The sequence below is a fragment of the Alternaria postmessia genome, assembly GCF_024291825.1.
Source record: "Alternaria postmessia strain BMP 2775 chromosome Unknown scaffold_27, whole genome shotgun sequence".
In the NCBI taxonomy this organism is placed as follows: domain Eukaryota; kingdom Fungi; phylum Ascomycota; class Dothideomycetes; order Pleosporales; family Pleosporaceae; genus Alternaria; species Alternaria postmessia.
The window spans coordinates 287,269-311,500 of NW_026260100.1; the positions used below are offsets into that span (position 1 = coordinate 287,269).

General features: G+C 52.0%; 9 protein-coding genes across 9 annotated transcripts; 4 read left to right on the forward strand and 5 right to left on the reverse strand.

Moving 5' to 3' along the window:
* Positions 1–834: 834 nt before the first annotated feature.
* J4E82_005305 (putative secondary metabolism biosynthetic enzyme) lies at positions 835–1,926 on the forward strand (the record flags this gene model as incomplete). Its single annotated transcript, XM_051731572.1, has 1 exon — positions 835–1,926. The coding sequence occupies one exon, from the start codon at positions 835–837 to the stop codon at positions 1,924–1,926; it is 1,092 nt and encodes a 363-aa protein (XP_051588762.1).
* Positions 1,927–2,020: 94 nt separating this feature from the next.
* On the reverse strand, positions 2,021–3,955 carry J4E82_005306 (uncharacterized protein; the record flags this gene model as incomplete). Its single annotated transcript, XM_051731573.1, has 1 exon — positions 2,021–3,955. One exon carries the CDS (start codon positions 3,953–3,955, stop codon positions 2,021–2,023), a length of 1,935 nt encoding a protein of 644 aa, XP_051588763.1.
* A 623-nt stretch (positions 3,956–4,578) lies between these two features.
* LYS2 (putative NRPS-like protein biosynthetic cluster) lies at positions 4,579–8,212 on the forward strand (the record flags this gene model as incomplete). The annotated part of the gene is made up of 3 exons (XM_051731574.1): positions 4,579–4,913; positions 4,961–6,231; positions 6,279–8,212. The coding sequence occupies 3 exons, from the start codon at positions 4,579–4,581 to the stop codon at positions 8,210–8,212; spliced, it is 3,540 nt and encodes a 1,179-aa protein (XP_051588764.1).
* A 1,630-nt stretch (positions 8,213–9,842) lies between these two features.
* J4E82_005308 (uncharacterized protein) lies at positions 9,843–10,822 on the forward strand (the record flags this gene model as incomplete). Its single annotated transcript, XM_051731575.1, has 2 exons — positions 9,843–10,346; positions 10,400–10,822. 2 exons carry the CDS (start codon positions 9,843–9,845, stop codon positions 10,820–10,822), a joined length of 927 nt encoding a protein of 308 aa, XP_051588765.1.
* Positions 10,823–12,861: 2,039 nt separating this feature from the next.
* J4E82_005309 (uncharacterized protein) lies at positions 12,862–13,908 on the reverse strand (the record flags this gene model as incomplete). Its single annotated transcript, XM_051731576.1, has 2 exons — positions 12,862–13,598; positions 13,647–13,908. 2 exons carry the CDS (start codon positions 13,906–13,908, stop codon positions 12,862–12,864), a joined length of 999 nt encoding a protein of 332 aa, XP_051588766.1.
* Positions 13,909–14,848: 940 nt separating this feature from the next.
* Positions 14,849–15,801, forward strand: J4E82_005310 (uncharacterized protein; the record flags this gene model as incomplete). Its single annotated transcript, XM_051731577.1, has 3 exons — positions 14,849–15,015; positions 15,126–15,266; positions 15,324–15,801. 3 exons carry the CDS (start codon positions 14,849–14,851, stop codon positions 15,799–15,801), a joined length of 786 nt encoding a protein of 261 aa, XP_051588767.1.
* Positions 15,802–16,345: 544 nt separating this feature from the next.
* On the reverse strand, positions 16,346–21,003 carry J4E82_005311 (uncharacterized protein; the record flags this gene model as incomplete). Its single annotated transcript, XM_051731578.1, has 6 exons — positions 16,346–16,806; positions 16,859–17,489; positions 17,554–17,897; positions 17,957–18,960; positions 19,007–20,650; positions 20,699–21,003. The coding sequence occupies 6 exons, from the start codon at positions 21,001–21,003 to the stop codon at positions 16,346–16,348; spliced, it is 4,389 nt and encodes a 1,462-aa protein (XP_051588768.1).
* Positions 21,004–21,755: 752 nt separating this feature from the next.
* J4E82_005312 (uncharacterized protein) lies at positions 21,756–22,307 on the reverse strand (the record flags this gene model as incomplete). The annotated part of the gene is made up of 3 exons (XM_051731579.1): positions 21,756–21,826; positions 21,876–22,233; positions 22,284–22,307. 3 exons carry the CDS (start codon positions 22,305–22,307, stop codon positions 21,756–21,758), a joined length of 453 nt encoding a protein of 150 aa, XP_051588769.1.
* A 770-nt stretch (positions 22,308–23,077) lies between these two features.
* J4E82_005313 (uncharacterized protein) lies at positions 23,078–23,454 on the reverse strand (the record flags this gene model as incomplete). The annotated part of the gene is made up of 3 exons (XM_051731580.1): positions 23,078–23,209; positions 23,342–23,349; positions 23,403–23,454. The coding sequence occupies 3 exons, from the start codon at positions 23,452–23,454 to the stop codon at positions 23,078–23,080; spliced, it is 192 nt and encodes a 63-aa protein (XP_051588770.1).
* Positions 23,455–24,232: the final 778 nt, after the last annotated feature.

The window sequence follows — 24,232 nt, forward strand, 5'->3', positions numbered from 1 at the left end:
CAAGTAGTGCAGCGCAGTGCTCGCTGGACAACTCTAGCGACCTAGACGGATGGAATGTCACCTTCAGACCCCAGCGACACTCCTCACCGCGAACCTGGCAGCCATGACACCTTGGCTGAGCTCCATCGCCTAACAAAACTTAGTAAGGAGGAAAGAAGAGAACCGTGAATGAACGCACACTTCCGCCTTCTGCGTCGACAGCACAAGCTTCATCTCGCAGTCTCAGCGTTGTGAAAGGGGATGATGACGTCGTTCCAAACTTACCATCCTAATCGAGACCGTGTTCGACTGATTTGCGCAACAATGGGTGCGTCACCTGTCATGGAAACGATGTTTTGCAATGGCGCGTTGTGTCATATAGGAAGGAAAGTGGAAGCGCCGAGGTAGGTGGAGGAGTATTGGTAAGCTCGAGAGTGCTTCGGTGTGCCTGGTTGAGAGCGGATTGCCGAAGTCGGGCCGTGGAAAAAGGGCAAGCTGAAGCGCTCGCCGACCGAAATGGGCTACCGATCAAAATAGGAAAGTGATGTAGGATGAGTCGCTCCTCGCAGATACCTTGCGCTGCTCGCATAGGCGTATCCTGTAGCCAATACAGCTCTGGACCAGCATGTAATCCACATACCGTGCGTCTCCATCTACCAGATGACTAAAGAACTGGCGGTTGCGGTTGCACCTTCGCGGATTGCATCGAAGCGTACTACAACCGTGGTGGATAGATATAAATGCATACCAACACCGTCATCAATCTGACTGCACAACACTTCCTACAATCTCCAGCATATCTCATTGTCTTCGTAATACCTTTCACGTTCCGACTTCCTACACAAACCATCCATCATGACCACACAACGTGTGTTCCGCCTGCCTCAGCGCACGTCCATTCTAGACCTCCGGGTCAACGAAGAAAAGGTGCCTGAGCCTGCCTCCCAAGAAGTCCTGATCCGAATCAAGGGCATTGCTCTCAACTTCCGCGACTTCGCCGTCGCCACTGGAAAGTACCCCTTTCCTGTCAAAGACAATGTGGTGCCCTGCTCTGACCTGTCTGGCGAGGTCGTACGTATGGGCAATCAAGTGGACGACTTCGCCGAGGGAGACAGGGTTATCGCATCCTTTGACTTGAAGACGTTATATGGTGCAATGCCGGATTGGCACCATAGCCTGGGTGGTTGCTACGATGGAGTGCTTCGAGAATATATCGCATTACCTAGCTCTGCGCTCGTTAAAGTGCCATCGACCAGCGGGCTCAGCTTCGCTCAACTTTCGGCTTTGGTATGTACGGGCACCACCGCTTGGAATGCACTTTACGGCAATAATCCTCTGAAACCTGGACAGACGGTGCTCTTTCTTGGTAAGAAGGCTTCACTCTGTGTATCACAGCCTTCACTAATAACGTTTGCAGGCACTGGTGGCGTCTCGATCACTGGTCTAATCTTAGCCAAAGCAGCAGGCGCTGTTACAATCATCACCTCTTCATCTGACGACAAGCTCGCCCAAGTCCGAAAGACGTATGGTGCCGACTACACCATCAACTACAAGTCGAATGCGAACTGGTCTCAAGAGGTGCTCAAGATCACCAACGGCCACGGTGCGGATTTTATTCTCGAGAACGGTGGAGCTGGGACGATTGCTCAAAGCATTGAGGCAGTGGCCTATGGCGGAAACATTGCCGTGATAGGGTTCCTTGCCCCATGCCCACAAGACAAGATGCCCGATGTAGCTGCGCTGGCCCTCTCCAAGGGTGCGATCGTTCGCGGCATCATGGTTGGGTCTAAGCAACAACTAGAAGATGTCACGCGTTTTGTGACTTCTAAGAACCTCAACGTGCCCGTGGAGAAGGTCTTTGGTTTTGAAAGGGAAGACGTCGTATCAGCTTTCGAGTACTTGGTGTCTGGTCAGCACATCGGCAAAGTATGCATTGTTGTGAACTGAGAGAGCCGAGGTCAATAGAAACACGATGCGTTCTTAGTGTACATACCTCAGTATCGCCAGAACTGTATGCAATTTTCAAAAGCCGCTATCTGGATTAGCTCCTATCAGTCCATCTTCCACCACCCTCTCCGGGCCTGACTCCAGCCTTCTTCTCACTGCCTGAGAACTTTGCCTCTTCTTCTTCCCACTTCTTCCGCTCTTGCCGTCTCCTTGCTGAGTAGGCACGCGAAAACCTCCAGGCTTCCGTATCTGCTAGGTTCCACTGCTCCACGGCCCCAACCACTGACTTCATGTTCCTATCCTTGCTCTTGATAGCGTCGCGCGCCTTCTTCAGGCGCTCTTGCTCCTTCTCAATCCATTTCTCGTCCGGTACATCTATACCCTCGATGGGCTTGGGAGGTTCCGGACGCGGGAAGATGATGATCTCGGACTCCTTGCTTGGTGAACTGGGCTCAGCGGTTGTGGAGGCGTTCTGTGGGAGACCGAATCCAAAAATCCAGTCCAGATCATCTTGCGTGATGCGTTCGGCTGTAAGCCACAAGGTATGCGCTGGAGCTGCTGCTACTAGCTCTTTGAACTTGAGTACACGGAACTCTTCGGTGTGTTCACTCGGAATCGACTTATCAGTTAGCTTCCGTATCCATAGATCGCGCGAAGCGCTATTGCGCAAGAAGTTGGTGTCTATCATGTCGCGTGTGTAATGCAACGAAGTGAGTGTGTAGGGGTGCGGAACGGTTCCAATCGTAAAGAACTTAGTTGTGTTCACAAACTCCGGAAATTGCTGAAGCTTCATAGACTTGTTGGCATCGCAAGGTTTGCACTTGGGCCGATTAGGAGGGCACGATTTGGGCATCGGGGAGCTTGGGCATTGTGTCAGGTTGCGCGCAATATCCGTCGTCTCGCGTAAGAGGGCAGTAGTATGTTCTGGTACTGGCTTTACAATAGCGACGCCTTCGGGGTGTTGCTCTTGCCAGGTCAGATGAAGATGTGAGTTTATGAGAGTCGCGAGTAAGTCGAGGGCCACGGCTTGAGTTGTGTTGGTAAATTTGTCGGCAACCGTCTTGTACTTGCTGGAGATGGTGGCCATGTTGTAGGATGCGATACCGTTGGCCTTGTTGTCTACTTGGATGTCCTTTGTAGACAGAAGATTGACCACTGGTCCACCCTCTTTTTTCGCTAGCTTGGAGAGCTTGTCCTTGCTCGCGGTAACATTCTTCAGCAGGTCATTGCCCATGACCTTCTTGATAGCATCGTCGACAGTCATTCGGTCTCCGAAGAAGACGGCGTTGTCCAAAGATTGAACTCTTGACAGCTTGGGGTATTCGTTTCGTCGCAAAAAGCTCAGCATGGGGTTTTCATACTCGGCCATGGGCAGTGCGAGCCAATTGACAAGAACGCCGCCGCCCATGTGTCCCCAAGCCAGCCAGCGCATAACCTCGAACTCAATCTTGGCATCCAGCTTCATGCGCTGGAACAGCTGGTATTGTGGGTGGTGCATAGCTTCAGCCCGAGACAGAACAACGGGCTTGAAGCCTTGTGCCCACCATGCTCGTCGCCATGCCAGTATGAGCCGTTGCTCTGCCGCAGACACGTCTTTGTCCTGCTTCTTCGGGACATCGTAGTAGGTGTAAACGGGCGGTCGTTCGCGTAGGGGAGGTAGTAGGGCGGTGTTCTCATCGAGGGTTACGGAGTAGGAGAAAGGGTTGCGCCACTTGAAGTCACTAAGCCATTCTATGGCACCGTAGGCACTCGCGGTAGTGCTGTTGGCCTGGACAGGCGGAGGCTTGTGGGCTGAGGGACCGAAGGGATTGGGTACAGCTGGCAGCTGGCCCAGATCAGGCACGTGGGCTTGGGGATGCTTTACAGCATCGGCCACTTGATCGTAGGTTGGGATGCTATCGCGTGACGGAGGTCCGTAAAAGGTAAAGTTGATAACGAAGAAGAACAGGACGATAAAGATGACTTGGAAACGGCGCGGGGGCATCTGCAGCGTAACGGGCCGGCCCATGAAGGTGTGCTGGATCGGCATGGCGCAACGGGAACGTGAAGGTAAAGTGAACAGAAAGCCAACTACGGTGATGCTGGCAACATGAGCTCTTGCAGGCTACTGCGAGCCGTTATCCGTGGTGGGCCTGAAGTTGCTGCTCCCAGGTATTACAGGACCCAATCAGCCTCTGGAGCGGATAAACAATTAAACGAGCGACACGAAAGCACAACACGGCGCCGCAGTTGCAAGCAGACAATAATTCGACAGCGTTGGATGACGCGTCGTGGCAGACCGATGTTTCCATTTTGGCGAGGACGGTTTGCCAGGCTAGCGTAGGGCTGATGATGCTCCCCCGGACAGACATGCGCGTCGAGCCTTCCCTAGTGGGGGTTCGCCCTAGCCGATATCGCCTGAGTCGAGCATTTTGACTGGATGCGTCATACCCGTCTATTACTTTTGATGTACAAGTCTTTGCTGTTTTCTTTTCAAACTTCACTCTCTGGGGCCTCAGGAAGACGACTTACACTGGACCCAATTTCAAACTTCTCTTCCCTTTGGCCGCACTCCAATTGGACATTTTCGATTTGTCTACGCGCATGCGCACATTCACAACGCGACCCCGCCCTATATTTCCCTGAGACATGCAGGAACAAGTACGCGCGACAATGGCTTCTCTGACCAAGGGAAGCATCCCGGACCCTACCGCAGACCTTCACTGGTCTGACTTCAAGGGACCAATTCACGACATCTTCGCCGCCAATGCTCGCAAGCACCCAGAGCGGCCATGTGTGGTTGAGACTGCCACCAGCAAGACACCAGAGCGCAAGTTCACATACAAGTACATATTCGAGGCTACTGCAGTCTTAGCCCATCATCTTGTGCAAAATGGCGTACAGAGAGGGGAAGTGGTCATGATCTTTGCCCACCGAGGTGTAGATTTAGTAGTAGCCATCATGGCTGTCCTGGCGGCAGGAGCGACCTTCTCAGTACTAGACCCGCTGTAAGTTCAACTTGCCAGATCCACCTCTACATACTGACGTCGCCTAGATACCCTCCAGACCGCCAATGTATCTACCTCGAAGTCTCCCAGCCACGCGCCCTCGTAGTCATCGACAAGGCCACGCGCGAAGCTGGTCCCCTTTCAGAGCAAGTCAGGAACTACGTCAAGGACAACCTACAACTCCGGACCGAGATCCCCGCGCTCGAGCTCAAAGACGATGGAACACTTGTCGGAGGCTCAAAGGATGGAAAGGATGTGCTGGAGGAGCAGCAGAAGCTCAAGGCCGAGCTCCCGGGCGTGCTGGTCGGTCCAGACTCGACACCCACACTTTCATTCACATCAGGATCCGAAGGAAAGCCCAAGGGTGTCAAGGGCCGTCATTTTTCGCTGACGCACTACTTCCCGTGGATGGCTGAGACCTTTGGACTGTCTGAGGACGACAAATTCACTATGCTTTCCGGAATTGCTCACGACCCAATCCAGCGAGACATCTTTACCCCACTCTTCCTTGGTGCACAGCTACTCGTACCCAGTAAGGAAGATATCCAGCATGAGAAGCTTGCCGAGTGGATGCGCAAGTATGGCGCAACCGTTACACATCTCACACCTGCCATGGGCCAAATTCTCGTTGGAGGTGCTTCGGCAGTCTTCCCCAGCCTGCACCACTCATTCTTTGTGGGTGACTTGTTGATCAAGCGCGATTGCAGGAGGTTGCAGAACTTGGCGCCAAACGTCCGCATCGTCAACATGTACGGAACCACAGAAACACAAAGAGCCGTCAGCTACTACGAGTTGCCAAGCTGTACTGAAGCACCCGAATTCCTTGACAGCATCGGTGAGGTGATCCCAGCTGGTCGTGGCATGAACAACGTCCAGCTTTTGGTAGTCAACCGCGAAGACAGGACAAAGGTTTGCAAGCCCGGCGAGAGTGGTGAAATCTACGTACGAGCTGGTGGTCTGGCCGAGGAATATTTGGGTCTGCCTGACATGACAGCCGCCAAGTTCGTCGACAACTGGTTTGTAGACCAACAGAAGTGGATAGACGAAGACAACAAAAAGGTAGAGAGTCAAGGCGCCGCTGAACCGTGGCGAGAGTTCTACAGAGGTCCACGAGACAGGCTCTACCGCTCTGGCGACCTGGGCCATTACTCAGAGGATGGAAACGTGCACTGCACAGGTCGAGTAGACTCGCAAGTGAAGATTCGAGGTTTCCGTATTGAACTGGGTGAGATTGACTCACATCTCTCTGCTCATCCTTTGGTGCGCGAAAACGTCACATTGTTGAAACGCGATGCCTACGAGGAGCCAACACTCGTCAGTAAGTCTCAACTCTCTCTGCAGTTTTGACCATGACTAATATCACAGGCTACATCGTCCCCGAGATGAAGCGTTGGTACGACTGGCTTGAAGAGCGTGGTGCAAAAGACAGCGATTCTGCAGACGACACTAGTATGGTCACATTGCTGAAGCGCTTCAAGTATCTACGAGATGACGTGCGAGAGCATCTCAAGAAGAAGCTCCCCGCATATGCCGTGCCATCGATCATTGTTCCACTCATTCGATTTCCGCTGAACCCGAACGGCAAGATCGACCGACCAGCGTTGCCATTCCCAGAACCAGCACATCTAGCAGCTGCTGGTGCAAGACGTCCTTCACAGTTAGGCGCAGCTTTGACGCCAACTGAGAAGAAGATGGCCAGTATCTGGGCAGAGCTCCTTGGCGATCGCGGTGTAACGGCCGATGGTATCGGTGGAAGTGACTCCTTCTTCGACCTCGGCGGACACAGTATCATCGCACAACAGCTGTTCTTCAAGATCCGACAAGAGTGGAAAGACATCGATGTGCCTATGACTACCATCTTCCAATACCCCACATTACGCGGCTTCTCAGCAAACATCGACCAGGCAATGGATCCTATCGGTCTACGCCTGGATACTGCCGAGGCCATCGACGACGACCCAGAAGACGAAGCATACTCTGCTGATGCCAGAGAACTCGCTAACCAATTGACCGAATTCAAGACCAGGGAACCGTTGAACCCGAAGGAAGAGGTGCATACTTTCCTCACTGGTGCGACAGGTTTCTTGGGAGCCTACATTCTACGAGACATCTTGTCTAGACCTGGAAAAGTCACGGTGCTTGTACGTGCGAAAGATATTGACGCTGCACTTGGACGTGTCAGGCAGACGTGTTCTGCATACGGTATCTGGGAAGATAGCTGGGAATCGCGCCTAGAGCCACTCGTCGGAGACCTTGAGAAAGAATATTTCGGCCTTGAACCAAACACGTGGAACAAACTCGCAGACTCCGTCGACGTTGTGATTCACAACGGCGCATTGGTACATTGGGTATTGCCGTACTCACGTCTCCGAGGGCCCAACGTCATATCCACTATGACTGCACTTTCAATGTGTGCTGCGGGCAAACCCAAGAACTTCGGCCTTGTCAGCTCAACATCAGTACTTGACACAGACTACTTCGTGAAGTTGTCTGAGAAGAGTCTGGCGAACGGTGGTACAGGTGTCCCCGAAGAAGATGACTTGGAAGGTGCCCGCAAGGGCTTAGGAACCGGTTATGGTCAATCCAAGTGGGCAGCTGAGTACCTCACACGAAAGGCCGGTCAGAAAGGTTTGAGTGGATGCGTAATCCGTCCCGGCTACGTTTTGGGAGATCCAGAGTACGGCACCACCAATACGGACGACTTCCTCGTGCGTATTCTCAAGGGCTGCATCCAACTCAAATCTCGACCCGACATCACAAACACTATCAATATGGTTCCTGTGACTCACGTCGCGCGCGTCGTTGTAGCGTCCTCGTTCAATCCACCTATAGCACCGCTCGGGGTTGCGCAAATCACCTCCCATCCTCGTATCACCTTCAACGAGTTCCTGGGCGCTCTCGAAAACTTTGGCTACAATGTTCCTCTCGTCACATACTCAGAGTGGAAGCAAAACATGGAAGCCTATGTCTCAGACCGCTCCGGTACGAAAGAAGAGAACGCTCTGTTACCGTTATACCATTTTGTGACTGGAGATCTGCCTGCTGATACCAAGGCACCTGAGCTTGACGATATGAACGCGACAGAAGCTCTCAAGAAGGACCAAACATGGACAGGTCAAGATTGGAGCCAGGGTGGTGCGGTAACAGAAGACACTGTAGGTGTCTATGTCAGTTACCTGATCGAGCTCGGTTTCATGCCCAAGCCAGAGAAGAAGGGCATCAAAGAGCTGGTGATGAGTCGGTTGACAGACGCTATGCGGGAAGGTATGAAACTGGTTGGTGGTCGGAGGGGTGTCTAGGTCATTTCTACCAAAATTTTGGACTGCGGCGTCACTGCGCATTGGGGGTCTATCTAGTAAGGGCCACGATCTCCGCTACCAGATGCTAGAAAAGGCAAAGATACATAGATGTTTTATCTAACCGACAAGTACTGCATTAGATTATCTGCAGAATTTAGTCTGGAATTCTTGGAGTATCATATCTGGTTGCAGTGAGGTCATTGCGACTGAACCGTTCTTTGTTGATGCTGATGTATGCGTTCCTTCTATCGCGGCTTCCAATCACATTGAGTGGCATCACAGCCATCGCCGATACAACAATACTTCGCACAAACGCTATCTTACATCCCTCGCACTGTACGCCGACGATTGCCTCTGCGTTTCGCATCTCTTACCAACAACATACCCGGCACGTCGCAAGCATCGTCCGCGAGGCGGGACAAAACTCCGCAACTCGTCGATGTGATCGCCATGCCGTATATTACCACCGGCTGTGGCTGCAGCTATAGCAGAACGCCTATCGCAACGTGGCTCATGTATTCGATGCGAAGGAGCATGTCATGAATGCAACTGTACATACAAATCGACGTCACTGATAGCACTTCCAGCTCACCGTCGGAATCTGCCATGTGTAGGCAGTACCAAAGGTACGGTAGGTTCAGTCCGGTCGCTGGTGTTGTACGATTAAAGTGCGAACAACATGCCGAGAATGCGACGGACTAACCAAAACAAAAGCAAATCACACGATAGATATCGATCCAGCATCTGCCAGGACACCTGGCGCCGTCAACAGAGTATCTGAGCTTCTCATGTGCCAACGCCAAGATCACGATCAGCAAGACCAACTTCGTTTCAGCCACGCTTGGAGGCCGGATTCAGACTCAGCAAAGCAAAATGCACCTACTTCCGCCAACAAGCGCTATCAAATGCACTCCGCCGCCTCCGACTTGGTCTCGCGGTACGACACGAGAGTGCTCGCGACGTTGCACCGCGGGACCGCAACCCGCCGCGTCTTCCTGTCCCCAACTAGCGTCTAGGCAGGTTGGAGAAGCGTCCTGGATTTATCTCGAGAGTCGTGTCTGTGGTACACAGGCCCAAGATCCGCAGGTTCAATATTTCCTAGGCACATCATCACGCAGCCAGCGGACGCCCTAGACGGACCGTGGTAGCGCATGTTACCGGCTTGGCGTGTTTTCAGAGGACATTGCACAAGACAGTGAGCACCACCATGCGGCGGTCCGTTTGCTCAGCGTTTCTCAGCATCGTCGGCGCAGGCCAAGACAAAAGGTAGAGGTGATGAGGATGAAAGCTGGGGCTCCAGCACCAGGATAGGTCGCTGCCGCGAATTCCGTCCTCGGCCTCAGAGGCGCCTGGATGAGAGTTGCGCTGGGTCACCCATGCGAGCCGTGATTGGCCGTCCCCGTCTTGCGATGCTCTGCCCAGCCGCAATGCCGAGCCTTGGGGATGAAAGCCAAGCCCAAGACCTTCTCCCAAGGTCTTGAGAGCGTAATTGTATGTAACAAGAGTCTTGCCTCTCCTGAGGGAAGCCTCCGCCTCTTCTATAACATGCCCGGCACCTCATCGACTTCGCATGTCTCCAAGGGTCGTCTAAAGCCCGTCCAGCAGTGACGCCGCCCACCAATTAACTGCAATGGAATCCCAGCGTCCGCCGGTGCCATGTTCGGCCACATCCCCCCAGCAGAGCCAACCCCAGCGCCAGCTCTCGACGAACGCTTCATCCGACGAATACAACTACGCATACAACGAGAAAGAGCCATATCAGCGACAGCACAGCATCCGAACAGACCGTCATAGCAAGTCGAGTTTTGGCCGTGGCCATGATTCTGTCATCTCGTCGCACCCATTCTCGCCAAAGGCCTCCTCTGCGCCAAGCCCAACCAGCAGCATCTCCTCGATAGGTCAACAACGCAACTCAACACCCGAGATCCGATATTCCAGATCGGACATAGAACAAAACAACATACAATATCCCCAACAAGCGCATCTTGATCCTGAGAAGCATGGCTACGGTTCGTCGCACGACGGCCGATCTCCGAACCGCGCGTCTGCGGCAAGACTGGACAGCGACGCGATCGTCTACGACAAAGGCGCATTCCATGAGAAAGGTCCAGAAGAAAAAGCATGGCAGTTGTTGGTATGTGAACCATCGTCTCTAGGTCGTCAACAGCATGGCTAACAAACATCTAGTTTTGGCTCTGCGGCCCATGTGCCTTTCTCTCCGGCGCCATCGCTCTCTGGACCATCCTCGCTCTCCTGATCTCGATCGTACTAGCCCCCCTGCGATTCTGCACTACCCGCCCACCATTTTCGGCACAAATCACCGCCTTCCTCGCACCAGCGCTGAACCTTCAACTACACTTGGTCTATTCCCACGACTCAACAACCGGCTACAGCGCGCCCATGCTCGTCGTCGTCCATCTCTTTTCGCCAGTCGTTGCATTTGGTGTCGCGATAGCTGCATGGACGGCGGCTGGATTCTGGTTTTTCTCGTCCATCTTAGGAGACCCTGGAGGTCACGACGGGCACAACGATGGTAAAGAGACTATCGTCAGTGTGCGGAACTGGTGGGAACGATGGCTCTCGAGGGGACTACGCGAGACCAATGTTTGAAGAGGAGGCTATCACTGCAGCGACGAGTTTTTGTTTTTTCCGTTCGGCCCATGACGGCACGAACGATGTTTAAGCGGCATATACCATGGCGTACTTTTTGTTTTGAAGGGCAACGGACATGATGGGAATGCTGATCTGGGACGACAGCACGGCGTTACTGGACCTCTCTATACGAAGAGCAGGAGAGCGGTTGGAGCTCGACATGATATACCCCATTTTACTCGAATTATACCAAACTTCCTACACAATGACTTCTCCATTTTGCAAAAGTTCGTTTCAAGCAGTAGTCTCATTCACGTGAACGCGCCTCGTACGAGACACTTTGCTAGTCCAATTTTCCAAGCAGGCAGACCACGCTCCCAAGCCACTATCCAAGGAGCCAGACTGGCGCACACGCACACATACTCTGCCCCCCCTCACGAAGCTTCGAAGAACGCCACACGCGGACACAAGGCTCCTGGCATAGTCCTGGGCACCATACAGCGGAATTCTCTCTACCCCGACCGCCCGATCCAATCCATGCTAAGCACATAAGATGGCGGAATAGCGGAGCGGTGAAAACCAAACTTTACTTGCTCGTCTTCACCGCAACACGCGCACTCTCAACTCTTGCGGCAAACCTGCCGTCCAAGACGTTGCCAATCCCGCCCAGTTTCCGCCGCGGATTGACAACTTTGTGCCATGCCTCTACAGTCTCCGCTCGGCCTTGTGTTTGTACAAAAGAAAAGCTGCTGGAAAAGCATTCATCATGGATAGAGGAAGTCGTAAGCGGAGTGCGTGTACCCTGATCAAACCCGAGTGTCCGTGTACGACAACTGTGTACAATATGTTGTACATTCTATGCCGGTCCGATATGCCATACGCACGCACACACACTCCCTTCCAACCAGGCATACCATGAATGTCACGAAGTAGTCGATGCCGCAGAACCAAGACGTAAGCGGAGAATCTCCTTCTCGTAAAGGAACGTGAGCGGAATAATCACGCCCTAGGGATCTGCCAGACAGTAAGAAGCCAAGTCGGGTTATTGTGGATTTCGCCGAGCATCGTTTCAGATAGTTTGCGCGTCACGTTCATCTTCCTGAGCAAAGACAGAGATGAACGGATACAAGACGGGTAGGTCGGCTACATGTTGGCCTGGGCCCCTGGGTAGGGTATGTGTAGATCATGGATGTTGCGGGTATGCAGTTGCCAGCACCCGTTTCTCGGGACAGGTAGGTGATAAAATCTGAAGGGTGAGTAATTAGCTCATTTTGCTTGAGGCTACTATTGCCTGAAAACACAAGTACTAGCTATAGCAAATCTAGCCAAGGCACAACAATGTTACACTGAGGAAAAGGCCCGAGGGAGATAATGTTTTTCGGTCCTTCTCTTTTTCCTTTTGTATAGTCATGCCTTGATGACTATCGTGGCCCCCCAATATGAAACTTGATAGATCTGACGTGTGTCTGGGCAAACGGGTATCACGGCGTGCGTGGTTTATGCGACGGAATGACCAACACTCAATTTTGACGATGAAGCGATTCTTAGGTGGAAAAGTGCTTTTGATGTTCAAGTTGCGCATCGATCAGTATTGAGGCTTGGAAGACATGATGCTCTCCTTCATGATGGTGTAAATGCGCAATAGATTTGGCATTGCACTGCAACTGTATGGTCATTTGTATCGTGCTATGCTACGATCTCGAAGTATTTATAAAAAGACATTACGACATTAGACGTGACAGTATAGACGTGTGTGTACAGAGAAAGCGTGCATAGCACAAGAAGAAAAGTATGAAAAGCAAAGCAAAGCGCCGTCCGCGTTCGTATAAAGGCTTCGCCTTTTGAGCAGAACATGTTTGCGGGGCGCGAGACGCTATGTGTAGGGTCTCTATCGTGGCGTTTGAACTCGAATATGTGGCTGGCAATAGCAATGGGCGTGTTCGTGTCGTAACCTCGCGTGATGCTGATGTGTGTATGTTCCTCGCATGTAGTCGTCTTTGTATCGCAACTCATGGTGTAGTTCGTAAGTTGTTCTGTGGCATCGCGTTCTGAAAGTTTCAATCGCCTTCTCTCGAATGTACTTGTCGTATAGTGATCTGACTCCTCATCTTCTTGTGGCCTCTGCCCCGCATCGTCTCTCTCGCTATGCAATTCTTTAGACACTGCTCAACGACTGAAGGATCGCTCTCTAGGAACTGCTCGTTCAGGAACCAGCTTGAGCTTCTTTGTACGGACAGTCGCAAGCAACTCCTCTCACTGCCGATCTGCTTCTGGAAAAAGTGGTCGAGGAAGGCGTATGAATCGTCGAAGGTTTTGTAGCAGCTATTACACGCGAAATTCGCTTTGTCGTCGGTCGCCATTGGGTCCAAGGCAATATGCGAGGTGAAGAGGATACATCTGTACGCAGGGAGTCCAGAGTGAGAAGCGACGGAGATGCATGCATCGCATTCCGGGCAGATCTCCCGGTCATCGTACTTGTCGTGGGGGAAAGCCCTCTTTGCGCGCAATGTGCTCGATTTGGATTGCTTGAGATCTTTCCGAAGTTTGTCTGCGAAAGGACAGAACTCCACTTTGAAACGTGGGGGAGGCAGAACAGGTGATAGGATCGGTGATTCGAGACGTGCGTATTGCTCGCGCAGCGCAGTAAGACAGGCGCGGCGGGTACTTTTAGCAATCATGATTATATCGTCGATGGGTATTATTGGTGTTGAGGAGAAAACGCTTTCGTAAAGTGGTTGTCTAATTTCGTACTGGATTCGCAGGAGTTGCGCAGAGAGGATGGTATTGCATTTTGCTGCAGATAGTCAGTCCCTGCAACTTCCGTATCGAATGTTGCACTTACTGTCGCCTTCCTCAAACCGTGCGCCAAATCGTTCTTTGCCTTGTTCCATGATCCTCTGGACCTGCCGTCCCAGGCTTAGAGCTTTGCCGACCGCATCGTCTCGGTTCTTTGTGCCAAAACACGCCCACTTGGACCGCGTGCGACGGTGGCGTGCTTGCCATTGCTCGTACGCCTCATGCGCATCTTGAAATTCGCGATCAATATCCCATAGCGTAAGATTGGTGTGTTGCGGCTTATCCCAGGAAACAGCCATCGTAGACATTATGAAGTATGCGTGTATAGACTCGTCGAAAACAAACAAACAAACAAACAAGAGAAGGAGGGGAAAGCGAGCGACAGAAGGTGAGTTTCAGAAGAGAACAACTATTCTTAATTAAGGATGAGGTTGGCCGTATTGGGAAGCGTACCAAACTCGCACGATCTCGATTAAGACGCGGAAACCTGAAAACGCGATGGCTCTGAGGAAAACAGGGTCCACAGGTCTGCGGGTGCTGCGCTGGCTTTACATACTCGTCGGTTGGCGCAAGATAGTGCGTCATGTGTCCTGCAGGTACCAGGGCTATCGCATAGGGAGACTTGCAATTCTGGAAATTAATTGCCTATCCATTGTCGTGGCTGTGTGGCGGGTCTGGGCGATATTGAAGGATGGAAGAAGCGAAAGTTGCTCCGCTGTTACATAGCATCCTTCATGCCAGACTGCCAGTGCGTACGCAGTTTCACCTGCAGTATTGATGAGGAACGACAGGTCCATGTGGGAACATGCTGGTCCGTGAAATTCGAAGAACCAAACTATAGCTGGTCCCCATATGATGGGTGCCGAGGATCGTGATGAAGACGCAGGGGCAGGAAGGGGACGCAAGCTGAAAAACAGCAATGATCCCTCCGCGCCATGGTCCGAGCACTCCCATATCCTCGGTTCAGGGCGCCTTCGTCGAGTCGTGGCGCGCTACGGTAATGACAATCATCTTCGCATTGAGTTGGTCTTTAATACGGTCGTCGAGATTTATTTATGCAAAAGGCGTATCGTCGACTGTCAGCCTATAATCGGTGTTATTGATTGAAGCTTCGCTACCAGGGTCGCGCCGAATCGAACCCCACGTCTCTCGTCGCGTCTGCCCCACCATGGAGAACCTCAAGCTCTCCTCTTGCTTGCTGGCACACTCTCTGCCAATCGACAGTCACAATCCTGGTTCAATATAACAATGTCCCACAGCCACTCACATGAAGGCGCGTCGCATTCGCACGCTGCCGCAGATCACGGTCATACACATGAGATCCTCGATGGACCAGGAAGCTACCTGGGGCGCGAGCTGCCCATAATTGAAGGAAGAGACTGGGAAGACCGATCTTTCACCATTGGAATTGGAGGGTACGATGGACCCCGTGTGACATGCAGACATCCCTATACTGCTCGGCCGACGTCTGGCAGTTGCAGGGTTGACATGGCAAGATATACGCACAAGACACTGACCAGCCTAGACCCGTAGGTTCCGGAAAGACGGCGCTCATGCTAGCCCTCTGCAAACACCTCCGAACGCGATTCTCTATAGCTGCAGTAACAAACGATATCTTCACCCGGGAAGACTGCGAGTTTCTGACCAAGAACAATGCCTTGCCCGCGTAAGAACAACCATGCGTCATCTTTCCATGGTGAGTACAGGTCTGACGTCCTAACAGTGAGCGCATTGTCGCTGTCGAAACAGGAGGTTGCCCCCATGCCGCTGTGCGCGAAGACATCTCCGTCAACCTCATGACCCTCACAAACCTACACCAGAAGTTCAACACCGACCTCCTCCTCATTGAGTCCGGCGGCGACAACCTCGCTGCAAACTACTCGCGCGAACTTGCTGACTTCATCATATATGTCATCGATGTATCGGGCGGTGACAAGATTCCCAGGAAGGGTGGACCAGGCATCACGCAATCAGACCTGCTGGTCGTGAACAAGATCGACCTCGCCGAGGCTGTCGGCGCCGACCTGGACGTCATGGATCGGGATAGCAGAAGAATGCGCGAGGGTGGCCCTACCATCTTCGCTGTGGTCAAAAGGGACGAGGGTGTGGATGCTATTGTCGACTTGATCCTGTCTGCATGGAAGGCTTCAGGTGCAGGCCAGGCAAGGAAGGACAAGTTCGAGCCTACGCTGATGCAATAGAGTCAAGAGACGATCCCACGGATCGGTTGAATCTTGCACTTAGATTTACTCAATGCTATCCATATATGCCAGAGACTGGCGCACTGTTATGCGGCGTCGTTATGACCATCCCTGCTCGTACAAAAGCAAAGGACAGTGTTGACTTAGAAGGTTACTCACTTCACCATGTACACAAGGTTGGGTTTTCAAGGATTCTATTTGGTTCCCTCACATTATCCTCTATAGTCAAATCTCGACCATATCATACCACCCTCAGCAGTGGAAGATGCTGTTAACAGCGCCCAGGAAAGACAGGAAACCCATGCCATAACATCATGTCAGAAAGAACAGACTGTATCATTCAATACCACCAGCTTGCCGCTCAGGTAAACTTAGGATATGATTTGTCCTGCGTCCAGACTTCAGCACCTTTTTTGAACGCGAGATCATCTTTACTCCCAGATTCAGCGTCAGGAAATTCGCTCCAGCAGGCCTCGAACTGGGCGGTTCACTTCCTTGTTTCAATCTGTAGTTACAAATTAGCTACGTCTCCCGTGAGGGTGGATCAGAACCTACTCGCTTTGGGAGATCGGCCAGCTTCCTTGCGCTCCTCGGCTTCCTTCTCGATTCGTGCATTCGTGCGTGCAAAGTAAGACGAGGTGTCATAATTAACCGCACGACGGATGGCATCGATATGGCTCAGTTGCGAAGCGAAAGGATCGTAGGTATGATAGTCCTCATCAAGGCCGGCAGATCCACGGGCGTTTCCGGATATGTGAGGTTGTGTGGGATTAGGCATAGTCGAAGCAGTGTTTTTGTTCTTTTTGGACTTCTTCTTTTTCTTTTTGGGTGCTGTAGTCATGGAAGTATCGGGCTGGGGTGCTTCAGCAGAAACAGAAGCGAGCTGCATGAGTTCCGGGAGCTTGGGGGCAGGCATGGGGTGAACAAACGGTGACATTTCGTCCTCGTCTCCGACTAATGTGGAAGGGGAAGAGCTGCGAGATGTGTGCTCTTGAAGTGGAGTACCTGCGCGCAGCGTCAGTTTCCTTGAAATGAATGGATAAATACTTGGACTTACTGTGTTGAAAGTGAAAGTGGTCATTTGGAGCAGAAGACGGAAGAGCGAGACCTAGATTTGAGTCTTCCTGAGGGACTCGAGGGCCTGTAACGTGAGTAGGTTGATTGTAAGTGAGTTTTTGGGGGTCATTTACTTCAGCCGGCATGTCTTTGGTAGAGGTTCGTGCTTTGGTGGTCATTGGACGGGCAGGCGATGCACGTGAGGAAGTGGGTTCAGCAACCCATACTGCCCCAGAGCGATCCAAGGATTCCTGCTTGACTGGATCGGCATTGTGTTCCTTCGCCTTTTCCGCCTTAAGAGTTATTGAAGGGATCTCCTTGGAATCTTTGATAGTACTATCGAGCTTACCAGTCTCTTCCTCATTTTTGGCTTTGTTTTCGCGATCTGTAGAGCCGGCCTCTGATGCTGTCGCCTTTGCTTTCTTTTTGGACTTCTTGTTGCACGTAGTCGTATCGCTGTTGGGACTATGGTGTGCCACTCCCAGTTTGGTGACCGCATCTCTAGTCATGGATGATTTCGTGAAGTCCCCAAGCGAACCTGTATTAGACTGAACGATGAGACCTTCATTGGGCTTCTTCAAGGATGCGGCCTTCTCAGCCTTGGCCTTGGCGATGCGATCGGCGTCTTCTTTCTACACAGGCGAAGATAAACAGTCAACATATGTCTCATATGAATTTAGGACCTCAAAGATTCACCTTCTGCTGCTTCTTTTTGGCCTCCCTCTCTTTCTTTGCCTGGGACTTGTTCTTCGCAAATGGATGAAGCGACTGTATTTGCGGAGCGCCAGCTTTCTTGCTCACATCAGTAGGGGAGACTTCTGTAGTTGTCGACGTTGCTGCGCTATCTAGAGCAGATTTGCGCGCAGTATCGCTTGTAGTGCTCATTGCGCGCTCTTGTGAATCTTCCGAACCTGAAGCTTGGGGTGTGGCCACTTCTTTCAATGGCACGGATGCAGGCTTTTCGAATTGAGTACTAGAGCGCTGAGTTTGTAATGTTTGCAAATCACGCACATCAGCCTCAACAGCTACAAGCGGTGATTCTGAGATAACTACATGTGTAAGCTATTGCAAATCAAATGTGGATGTAGTGCAGCGGTACCTTGCTTCGCGGTTATCGCCTTGTCTTCAATCCTCGGTTGAGGCTCTACTTGCACAGACTCAGGCTGAACTTCTGGCGCCGAGTGGAAGCTATTGTCATTCTTGGCTTCGTCCTCCGAGAGGCTATCGTCCGCTACTCGCGAGGATAATTCCTTCGAAAGTGTGTTGATTATCCCGACACTCGTGGTCTTGCAGATTTCAGCAATCGGGACAGTATCAGATGTGGTTTCCGAGATCTTTGACTGCATGCGCATAGGGGAAAGCGAGATGTCGGGCTTCAGTTCCGTTAGGAAATCTTCGTCGTCATGCTCAATATCAGACGCTTTGGAATCCTCGGCAAGTTGTAGTGTCAATTCGCGTGCTGCATCTACCGGCTGATCAACAGCTAGACTAGCAGCAGTTACAGGAACTGAAAGTTCTTGACCCAAAGTACTGACGTCAATGTACTCTGGCTTCGTAGGCTCAATGATCGTATTTATGAACTTCGTGCTAACTTTTTCCTCTTCGATGATAGTCGGATCATCGGTGTTCATTTTCTCAGATTTTTTTGTAATCTTCTCTACTGAGCTGATATTTTTGACCGGTGACTCGCGCTTGCCTTTGCCTTTATTCTTCTTCGTAGGGGACTTCTGTTGGCGTCTGAACATATCGGATTTAGTACTTTCCATCTCCGGACGGTCCGTGATTGCCGTCTCTGTGGGTGGCTTCGACAGGCCGCTTCTAGCATCCTGGGGAGAGTACAATACCTTGCCATTCGCCGTAGTCGAGTCTGAATCTGCATCTCCAATAGTCTTCTCTTCTTGCTGAGTCGTGGTGCGTGTAACATCACGATTTGCGTGATCGGTTACCTTCCCGGTAAGTGACTGATCAAAGTAGCCTGAGGTTGAGGGTGTGTCCTTCTGGAAGAAACGCCTCGGTACTGTCACGGTGAGGCGGCCGCCTCGAAGGTAAGGATTGAGCTTCGTGATGCCCAAAGCCACCTTAGCTTCCGCGCATGAAGCAAATCTACGAGCGTCAGCTAGTTCAGAGCAGCAACCACGGGAAGACTTACGTAGCGAAAGCATGAGTACCATTTTGCGGAAGTCTACTCCGCAGGGAGATTGCAGTGGCAGTAACGTCAACAGTCTGCTTGAACAGCTGGATGATTTCATCTTCTCTCGCATCCGGCGGCAAGTCTCCGATCCAAAGCTCATTCACGGTCAAGTTTTTTGGCCCAATCCATGTATGACCACAACCAGAGACAGAGTCGCCAGTGATGTTCGGGTCATCCTCAGAAAGACGACGTCGAGCGTTGAAGTCAGGGTTGCGAGGTCCGCCAGGTGGTCCTTTAGCACTGAAATCGGCGTTGGATCTGCTATACACATCACGCCCACCCATGTTCGATACCTTGCGTCCACGACCAGGCTGAGGCACGAAGCTGTTATTGCCACCCTTTCGGGACCCGCTGTTGTATCCTAGTGCACCATTGAACTTAGGGTTGTTGCCGCTGTAAGGATCGAAGAGGTCTTGGGCATTGCGCTGGTTGGCCCGACGAGGCATCGGCGCGCGAGGGTCTTGGTGTTGATACATCATGCTATTAGTATGGTACATGTTGTTGGTCATGTCGCCCACAGAGATATTCTGACTGTTCAGATGATGGGGGAATGCTGGGTTCATGGGCTGATTCTGCATCATGCCTTGCTGGTAGTTGATGTGCGCACGAGACATCACCCCAACATCAGGTTGCTGAAAGCCATACCCAGTGGGAGCCATCTGAACGTAGGGAGGTAAGCCCGGAATCATTGGGTGTGGGATTTGTTGGCCCATTGCCATCTGCGGGGACAAGAATGAGGGCGACTGCATGCTGGGTACAGTAACAGAGGGCTGTCGCGGGTACGTCCCGTACGTAGTACGATTATTGTTCTCGATCCAGCCATTTGGCTGGCCATAAGTCCCAGATCCCATGTTGCGGTTGGTTTTCGGAACGACCAAGGGTGGCACATACAGGTTGGGCGACACCCTAGGAGACCCCATGACGATACCCCCGTTACCGCCTCTCATCAGACCAGAATGGCTTCCAGGTTGTATGGGGCCTTGCGATGGGATGCGCTGAGGGAGAAGGCGCGTATCGGGCGGATCTGGCGCTCCGGAAGCCATGGCCGTTGTGAGATGTAGCTTTTCAACAGCAGACGAAGACTCTATCGACATTGTCAGTTTGCTGGATTGAGATTGTGTTATTATGCGAAACTTCTTACTGGTTTTCTTCCTGTCTGACATGTTGGGAAGGACGGACGAAGGCTTTGTCTCCCCACTGGCGATCTTTTGTTCCCCGGCATGTGCTTGTGGGATCAGGCTCGTACGCAGCGTCGCATCCGTGGCCTTGTTCATCTCAATCCAGGTACCAACCAAGATATAAGCGACGTGCCAAAGGAAGACACGAGGGAAGTCTATGGGCTCCCCAAAGATGAAGATCTTGTCAATAATGTCAAGTGAATCGTTGGTGTTGTAGACGTTCCCCATCTCAAGCCCGGTGAAGTCGACTCGATCAGGATGTGCTCGCGCCCAATCTCTAGCGAATCTATCCGCCCAGTAGTAGGTGCTCCTTGAGATGAAGGTTAGCATCTCCTCGCAGAACTTCTTGCCCTCGACATGGATATCTTCGGCGTCCCAAAGATCTTCGACAGTCCATCCTTGTGAAGGGAGGATGCAAAGACATCTAGATGGGTCAGTATCATTTCAAGCTAGCTTGCGACAGACTACTTACTGGCTCTTGTACTTGACCTGCCAATACGATGCTGCCTGTGCTACGACTGCGGGATCTTGGACGCTACGTGCGATAACAGGCGGGCAATTGTCACCCAGAGAACGAGGGGCGCGAGCACCAAGCCCCGTTGAGAAGAAAGCTTGACCGGCGCCAGGGCCGAATCTAGGGTCTCTAGTTGCATCGTTGACTGGGTCGCCAACAGGGTTGTTCAATTTGGTTAGGAGCGCAGACTGCTTGCCCGCAGTCATCGGGGTTGACGTGTCTGTAGCAGGCGGAGTACCCACCGGATGGACAGACACCGACATAACTGGATGTACACTGAGCTCAATGAGAAGATATGGAGTGTAGTTCAGGTTTTGCGTGAAGAAACGGACGCGGCCTTTGCAGGAAAATATGGAGTCGAGCGACGACGGATATCTTTGGAGGAAATGGCAGCTGTAAGAGGAGCAAAAGCAACAGCGGAGGGAAGCGCAATTGCAGAAACAGGAATGACCAGGTGGAGGAGATGTGAGAGAGTGGCAGAAGTAGCGAGAGCAGCTCAACAAACAGAGGTTCCTCGTTGCTTCAGGTGGAAGGAGCAACAGGTCTTGGCGCTACAGAAAGAGGAGGTGAGTGTGAGTGGTGAACGTTCGCAAGCTCCGCGCACCGCCTTCCACTAATGCCATTGGCCATCATATACAGCTGTGGGACGAGATGCAAGCATACGGAATCGCTGGGGAGGAAATGAGAGGAAGAGAGATCAGTCACCAAGAATACTGGAAATGTCGAGACACGAAGATATGAGAAGAGATGGAACAATACTCACACTTTATAACGATTTGAGAAAAAGCTTTTGTGAGACATGTTTTACATATACATGTACTGGATCAGTGTCCTACTGGTGATGCAGCCACCCGTTGCCTAGCACCATGTCTCTACCCGGGCTACTAGCGGTGGAATTTAGGACGCGCTGGTCCCGACATTCATCTCAAAGGTCAATCAGTCCTGTCTAGCAATTGAATCCTGCAATCACGAGCTGAGTGGAGTGGGTATAGTACAGGTCATGTCGCTCCGCCCTCTACACTTTGTCCGTCTCCTTTGGTACCGAGCGTATCAACTTCATGATCTCGCTCTCGTTATCTCCAGCGACTGTGATGGTTAGCACAGACAAACGCTGTTCTCCTCCGCAGATACGTACCAGCTTTTCCTTGATTCCAGTCCACAACCAGCGGTCTCTGAAATGCTCCTCCATCTGCCTTTAGTCTCCTCATAGCATCAGTCTCATTCTCTGCGCCACTGATCACCTTGCCTGCCGCTCCTGATCCGCCCAAGTAGTCCAAGATGTTCTTGAGCTGGTCCGTTGTCGGTGGGGCTTCTGTGACATCGAGCTCGAACTCGGTGCGCTCGGCCTTGTCCTGCGCTCTGTGAGAGCTGGCCTGGTCTTCAGTCGCATGTGCGACAGATTGTGCATTGGCTTGCTTGAGGAGGGTGAGGACGCGGGTGGAAGCTTGGTTCGAGGGCGCGTGGAAGAGGGTCACGACGTTCTTTGCGCCGTGCTGAAGAGAATTAGCGCATGAGACCCAGAATCAATTGGGTATTTTCCTACCTCTCCAAATAGTCGCTTGAACATGGTTGCTGTAGTTGTTGTAGGTGATAACTCGGAAAGTGATGTTAGAGGGTGCTCCTGCAGCTCCAGTGGAGTGAGGTTCGGGTGTGACGTAGACAGCCGCTCGGACCTGCCGTTCCCGCCGCAGCATTATCACACGAGATCTACCATGCAGAGCTTGGAGCTCAATGTACAGATGGGTCATGTCGAGTCATCGGAGCTATGATTGTACTAATACTGACAGAAAGACGCAACGTTGAACTCGTCGGCACGAGCGAATGATCCTCTACCGTTGCATAAGTAGCTTTTGCCACTTCTAAGTACAGCAATATCATTACAGAAGCAACTGCATAGAACTGCAAGACCAAAACATGGCGCGAAAGGGTCAAAGGTTCCGTCAAGAGTGACAGCCAAGACATCGAGATCCATAGTGGAGTGTGTAAGGTCATCATACACAATACGAAATAATTCATAGCACGTTGTTGGAAATGGCGAAGTTGGGAACACAAGCAGCTAGATTTCGTGATGCAGCTGTGCAAAAAGCAGAATGTACATGTACGCCATGAATATGCCCCCATCATCCCAAAGTGTGGGATCATGCTGCTGCTGAGGAACGTGCCGTAGCGACGTCCGTGATTCCCACTCCCTCTGATCCAGAGTCATAGCCATCCTGAGGAAACCGAATTCATGACCGTGTTCTCTAGCTCATCGTGCTCGTTTCGTTCGCCCGTCCTCTCATGGTTGGCTTATGAGGTAGGGTTGGGGTTCATCTAAGGCATGTCAGTTCTTGTCCATCACGTAGGGTTCCGGTGTCTGCTGACCTTGCGCTTGCCACCGGTCATGGTGACGTTTACGAAACGGCGGGTGTATGTGAGCCTCTTCTTGGCGCGGCCCTTGGGGGTCTTCTTCTTCTCCTGGGGCTCAACCTGTATCGTGTGTCAGCCAACTATCCGTTGTCCAAATCGGTTCCATCCTTCTCCGCATTTGTCGCGCTGTCGTGGTTCGGCTTGTCGCTAGCGATCGGAGAGGCGTTCACGTATCGACGGGTATGAGCTTACCTTGGGGGCTATGCATTGTTAGCAGACGTTCTTTGATGATTTCACAGGGGCCAAGACTTACTTTGAGACTTGACCTTTCCGGCACGAGCGAGGGATCCGTGAACCTTTCCCATATTTGCGGTTGTTGATGGGTGTGATGAGTCGTTCGAAGTAGTCTGTGTGGTGGCAAAGTCCAATTAGCGGTCTGCCTTGTAGCTTTCGAGAGTCGGGTGCGGAGTGTAAAAGTCTTGATTTCGCAAGGCTTCGCTTTTGATGCAGGTGTGATCGTAGGGATGGGCGGAATACGTACAGGTTGCGGTCGTTGGGTGTTCGAGGACTGGGCGGCGACGTGAGGGTCAAAATGACTCCAGGGCTGTGGACAGCGGCTCACCGGATTAGCCGAGATCACGTGTTACACTAGCGTGTCGAGCGATGTGAGCATTGATCGCAGTGACACGACCATGTCTATTGACTCAGATTATCTTGCCTGGTAAAAGCCTATACAGCAAATGTGCGAACAAAATCGTTGAGATGCAGTCTGACGTGTGAGTTGGGTCGGCTTCTGGACATCTCAAACATGCGTACGGGCGCCTCGCCTCCACAGCTGTACAGAGATGATCAGATAAGATAATGCGAACCATCATGACCAAGTGGAACGGAATACAGATTAGACACGCGAGCTTCCCCAATGATCTTCAGGCTACTTTCACGCAGCGCAGCTATGCCTTGTCTAGTCGCTTTTCATTGAATCGGATTCACGCCGGTTGCAGCCATGCCTTCCGCAATGGACTTTATCATGGCCCCAGCCGGAGATCCCCGCCGTTGTTTAGGGTCGCATGATGCGCATGATGCGTCCCGTAGCTTCGCTTGAACGCGTCGCTGCCTGCCACCCATCACCACCTTCACTGACAA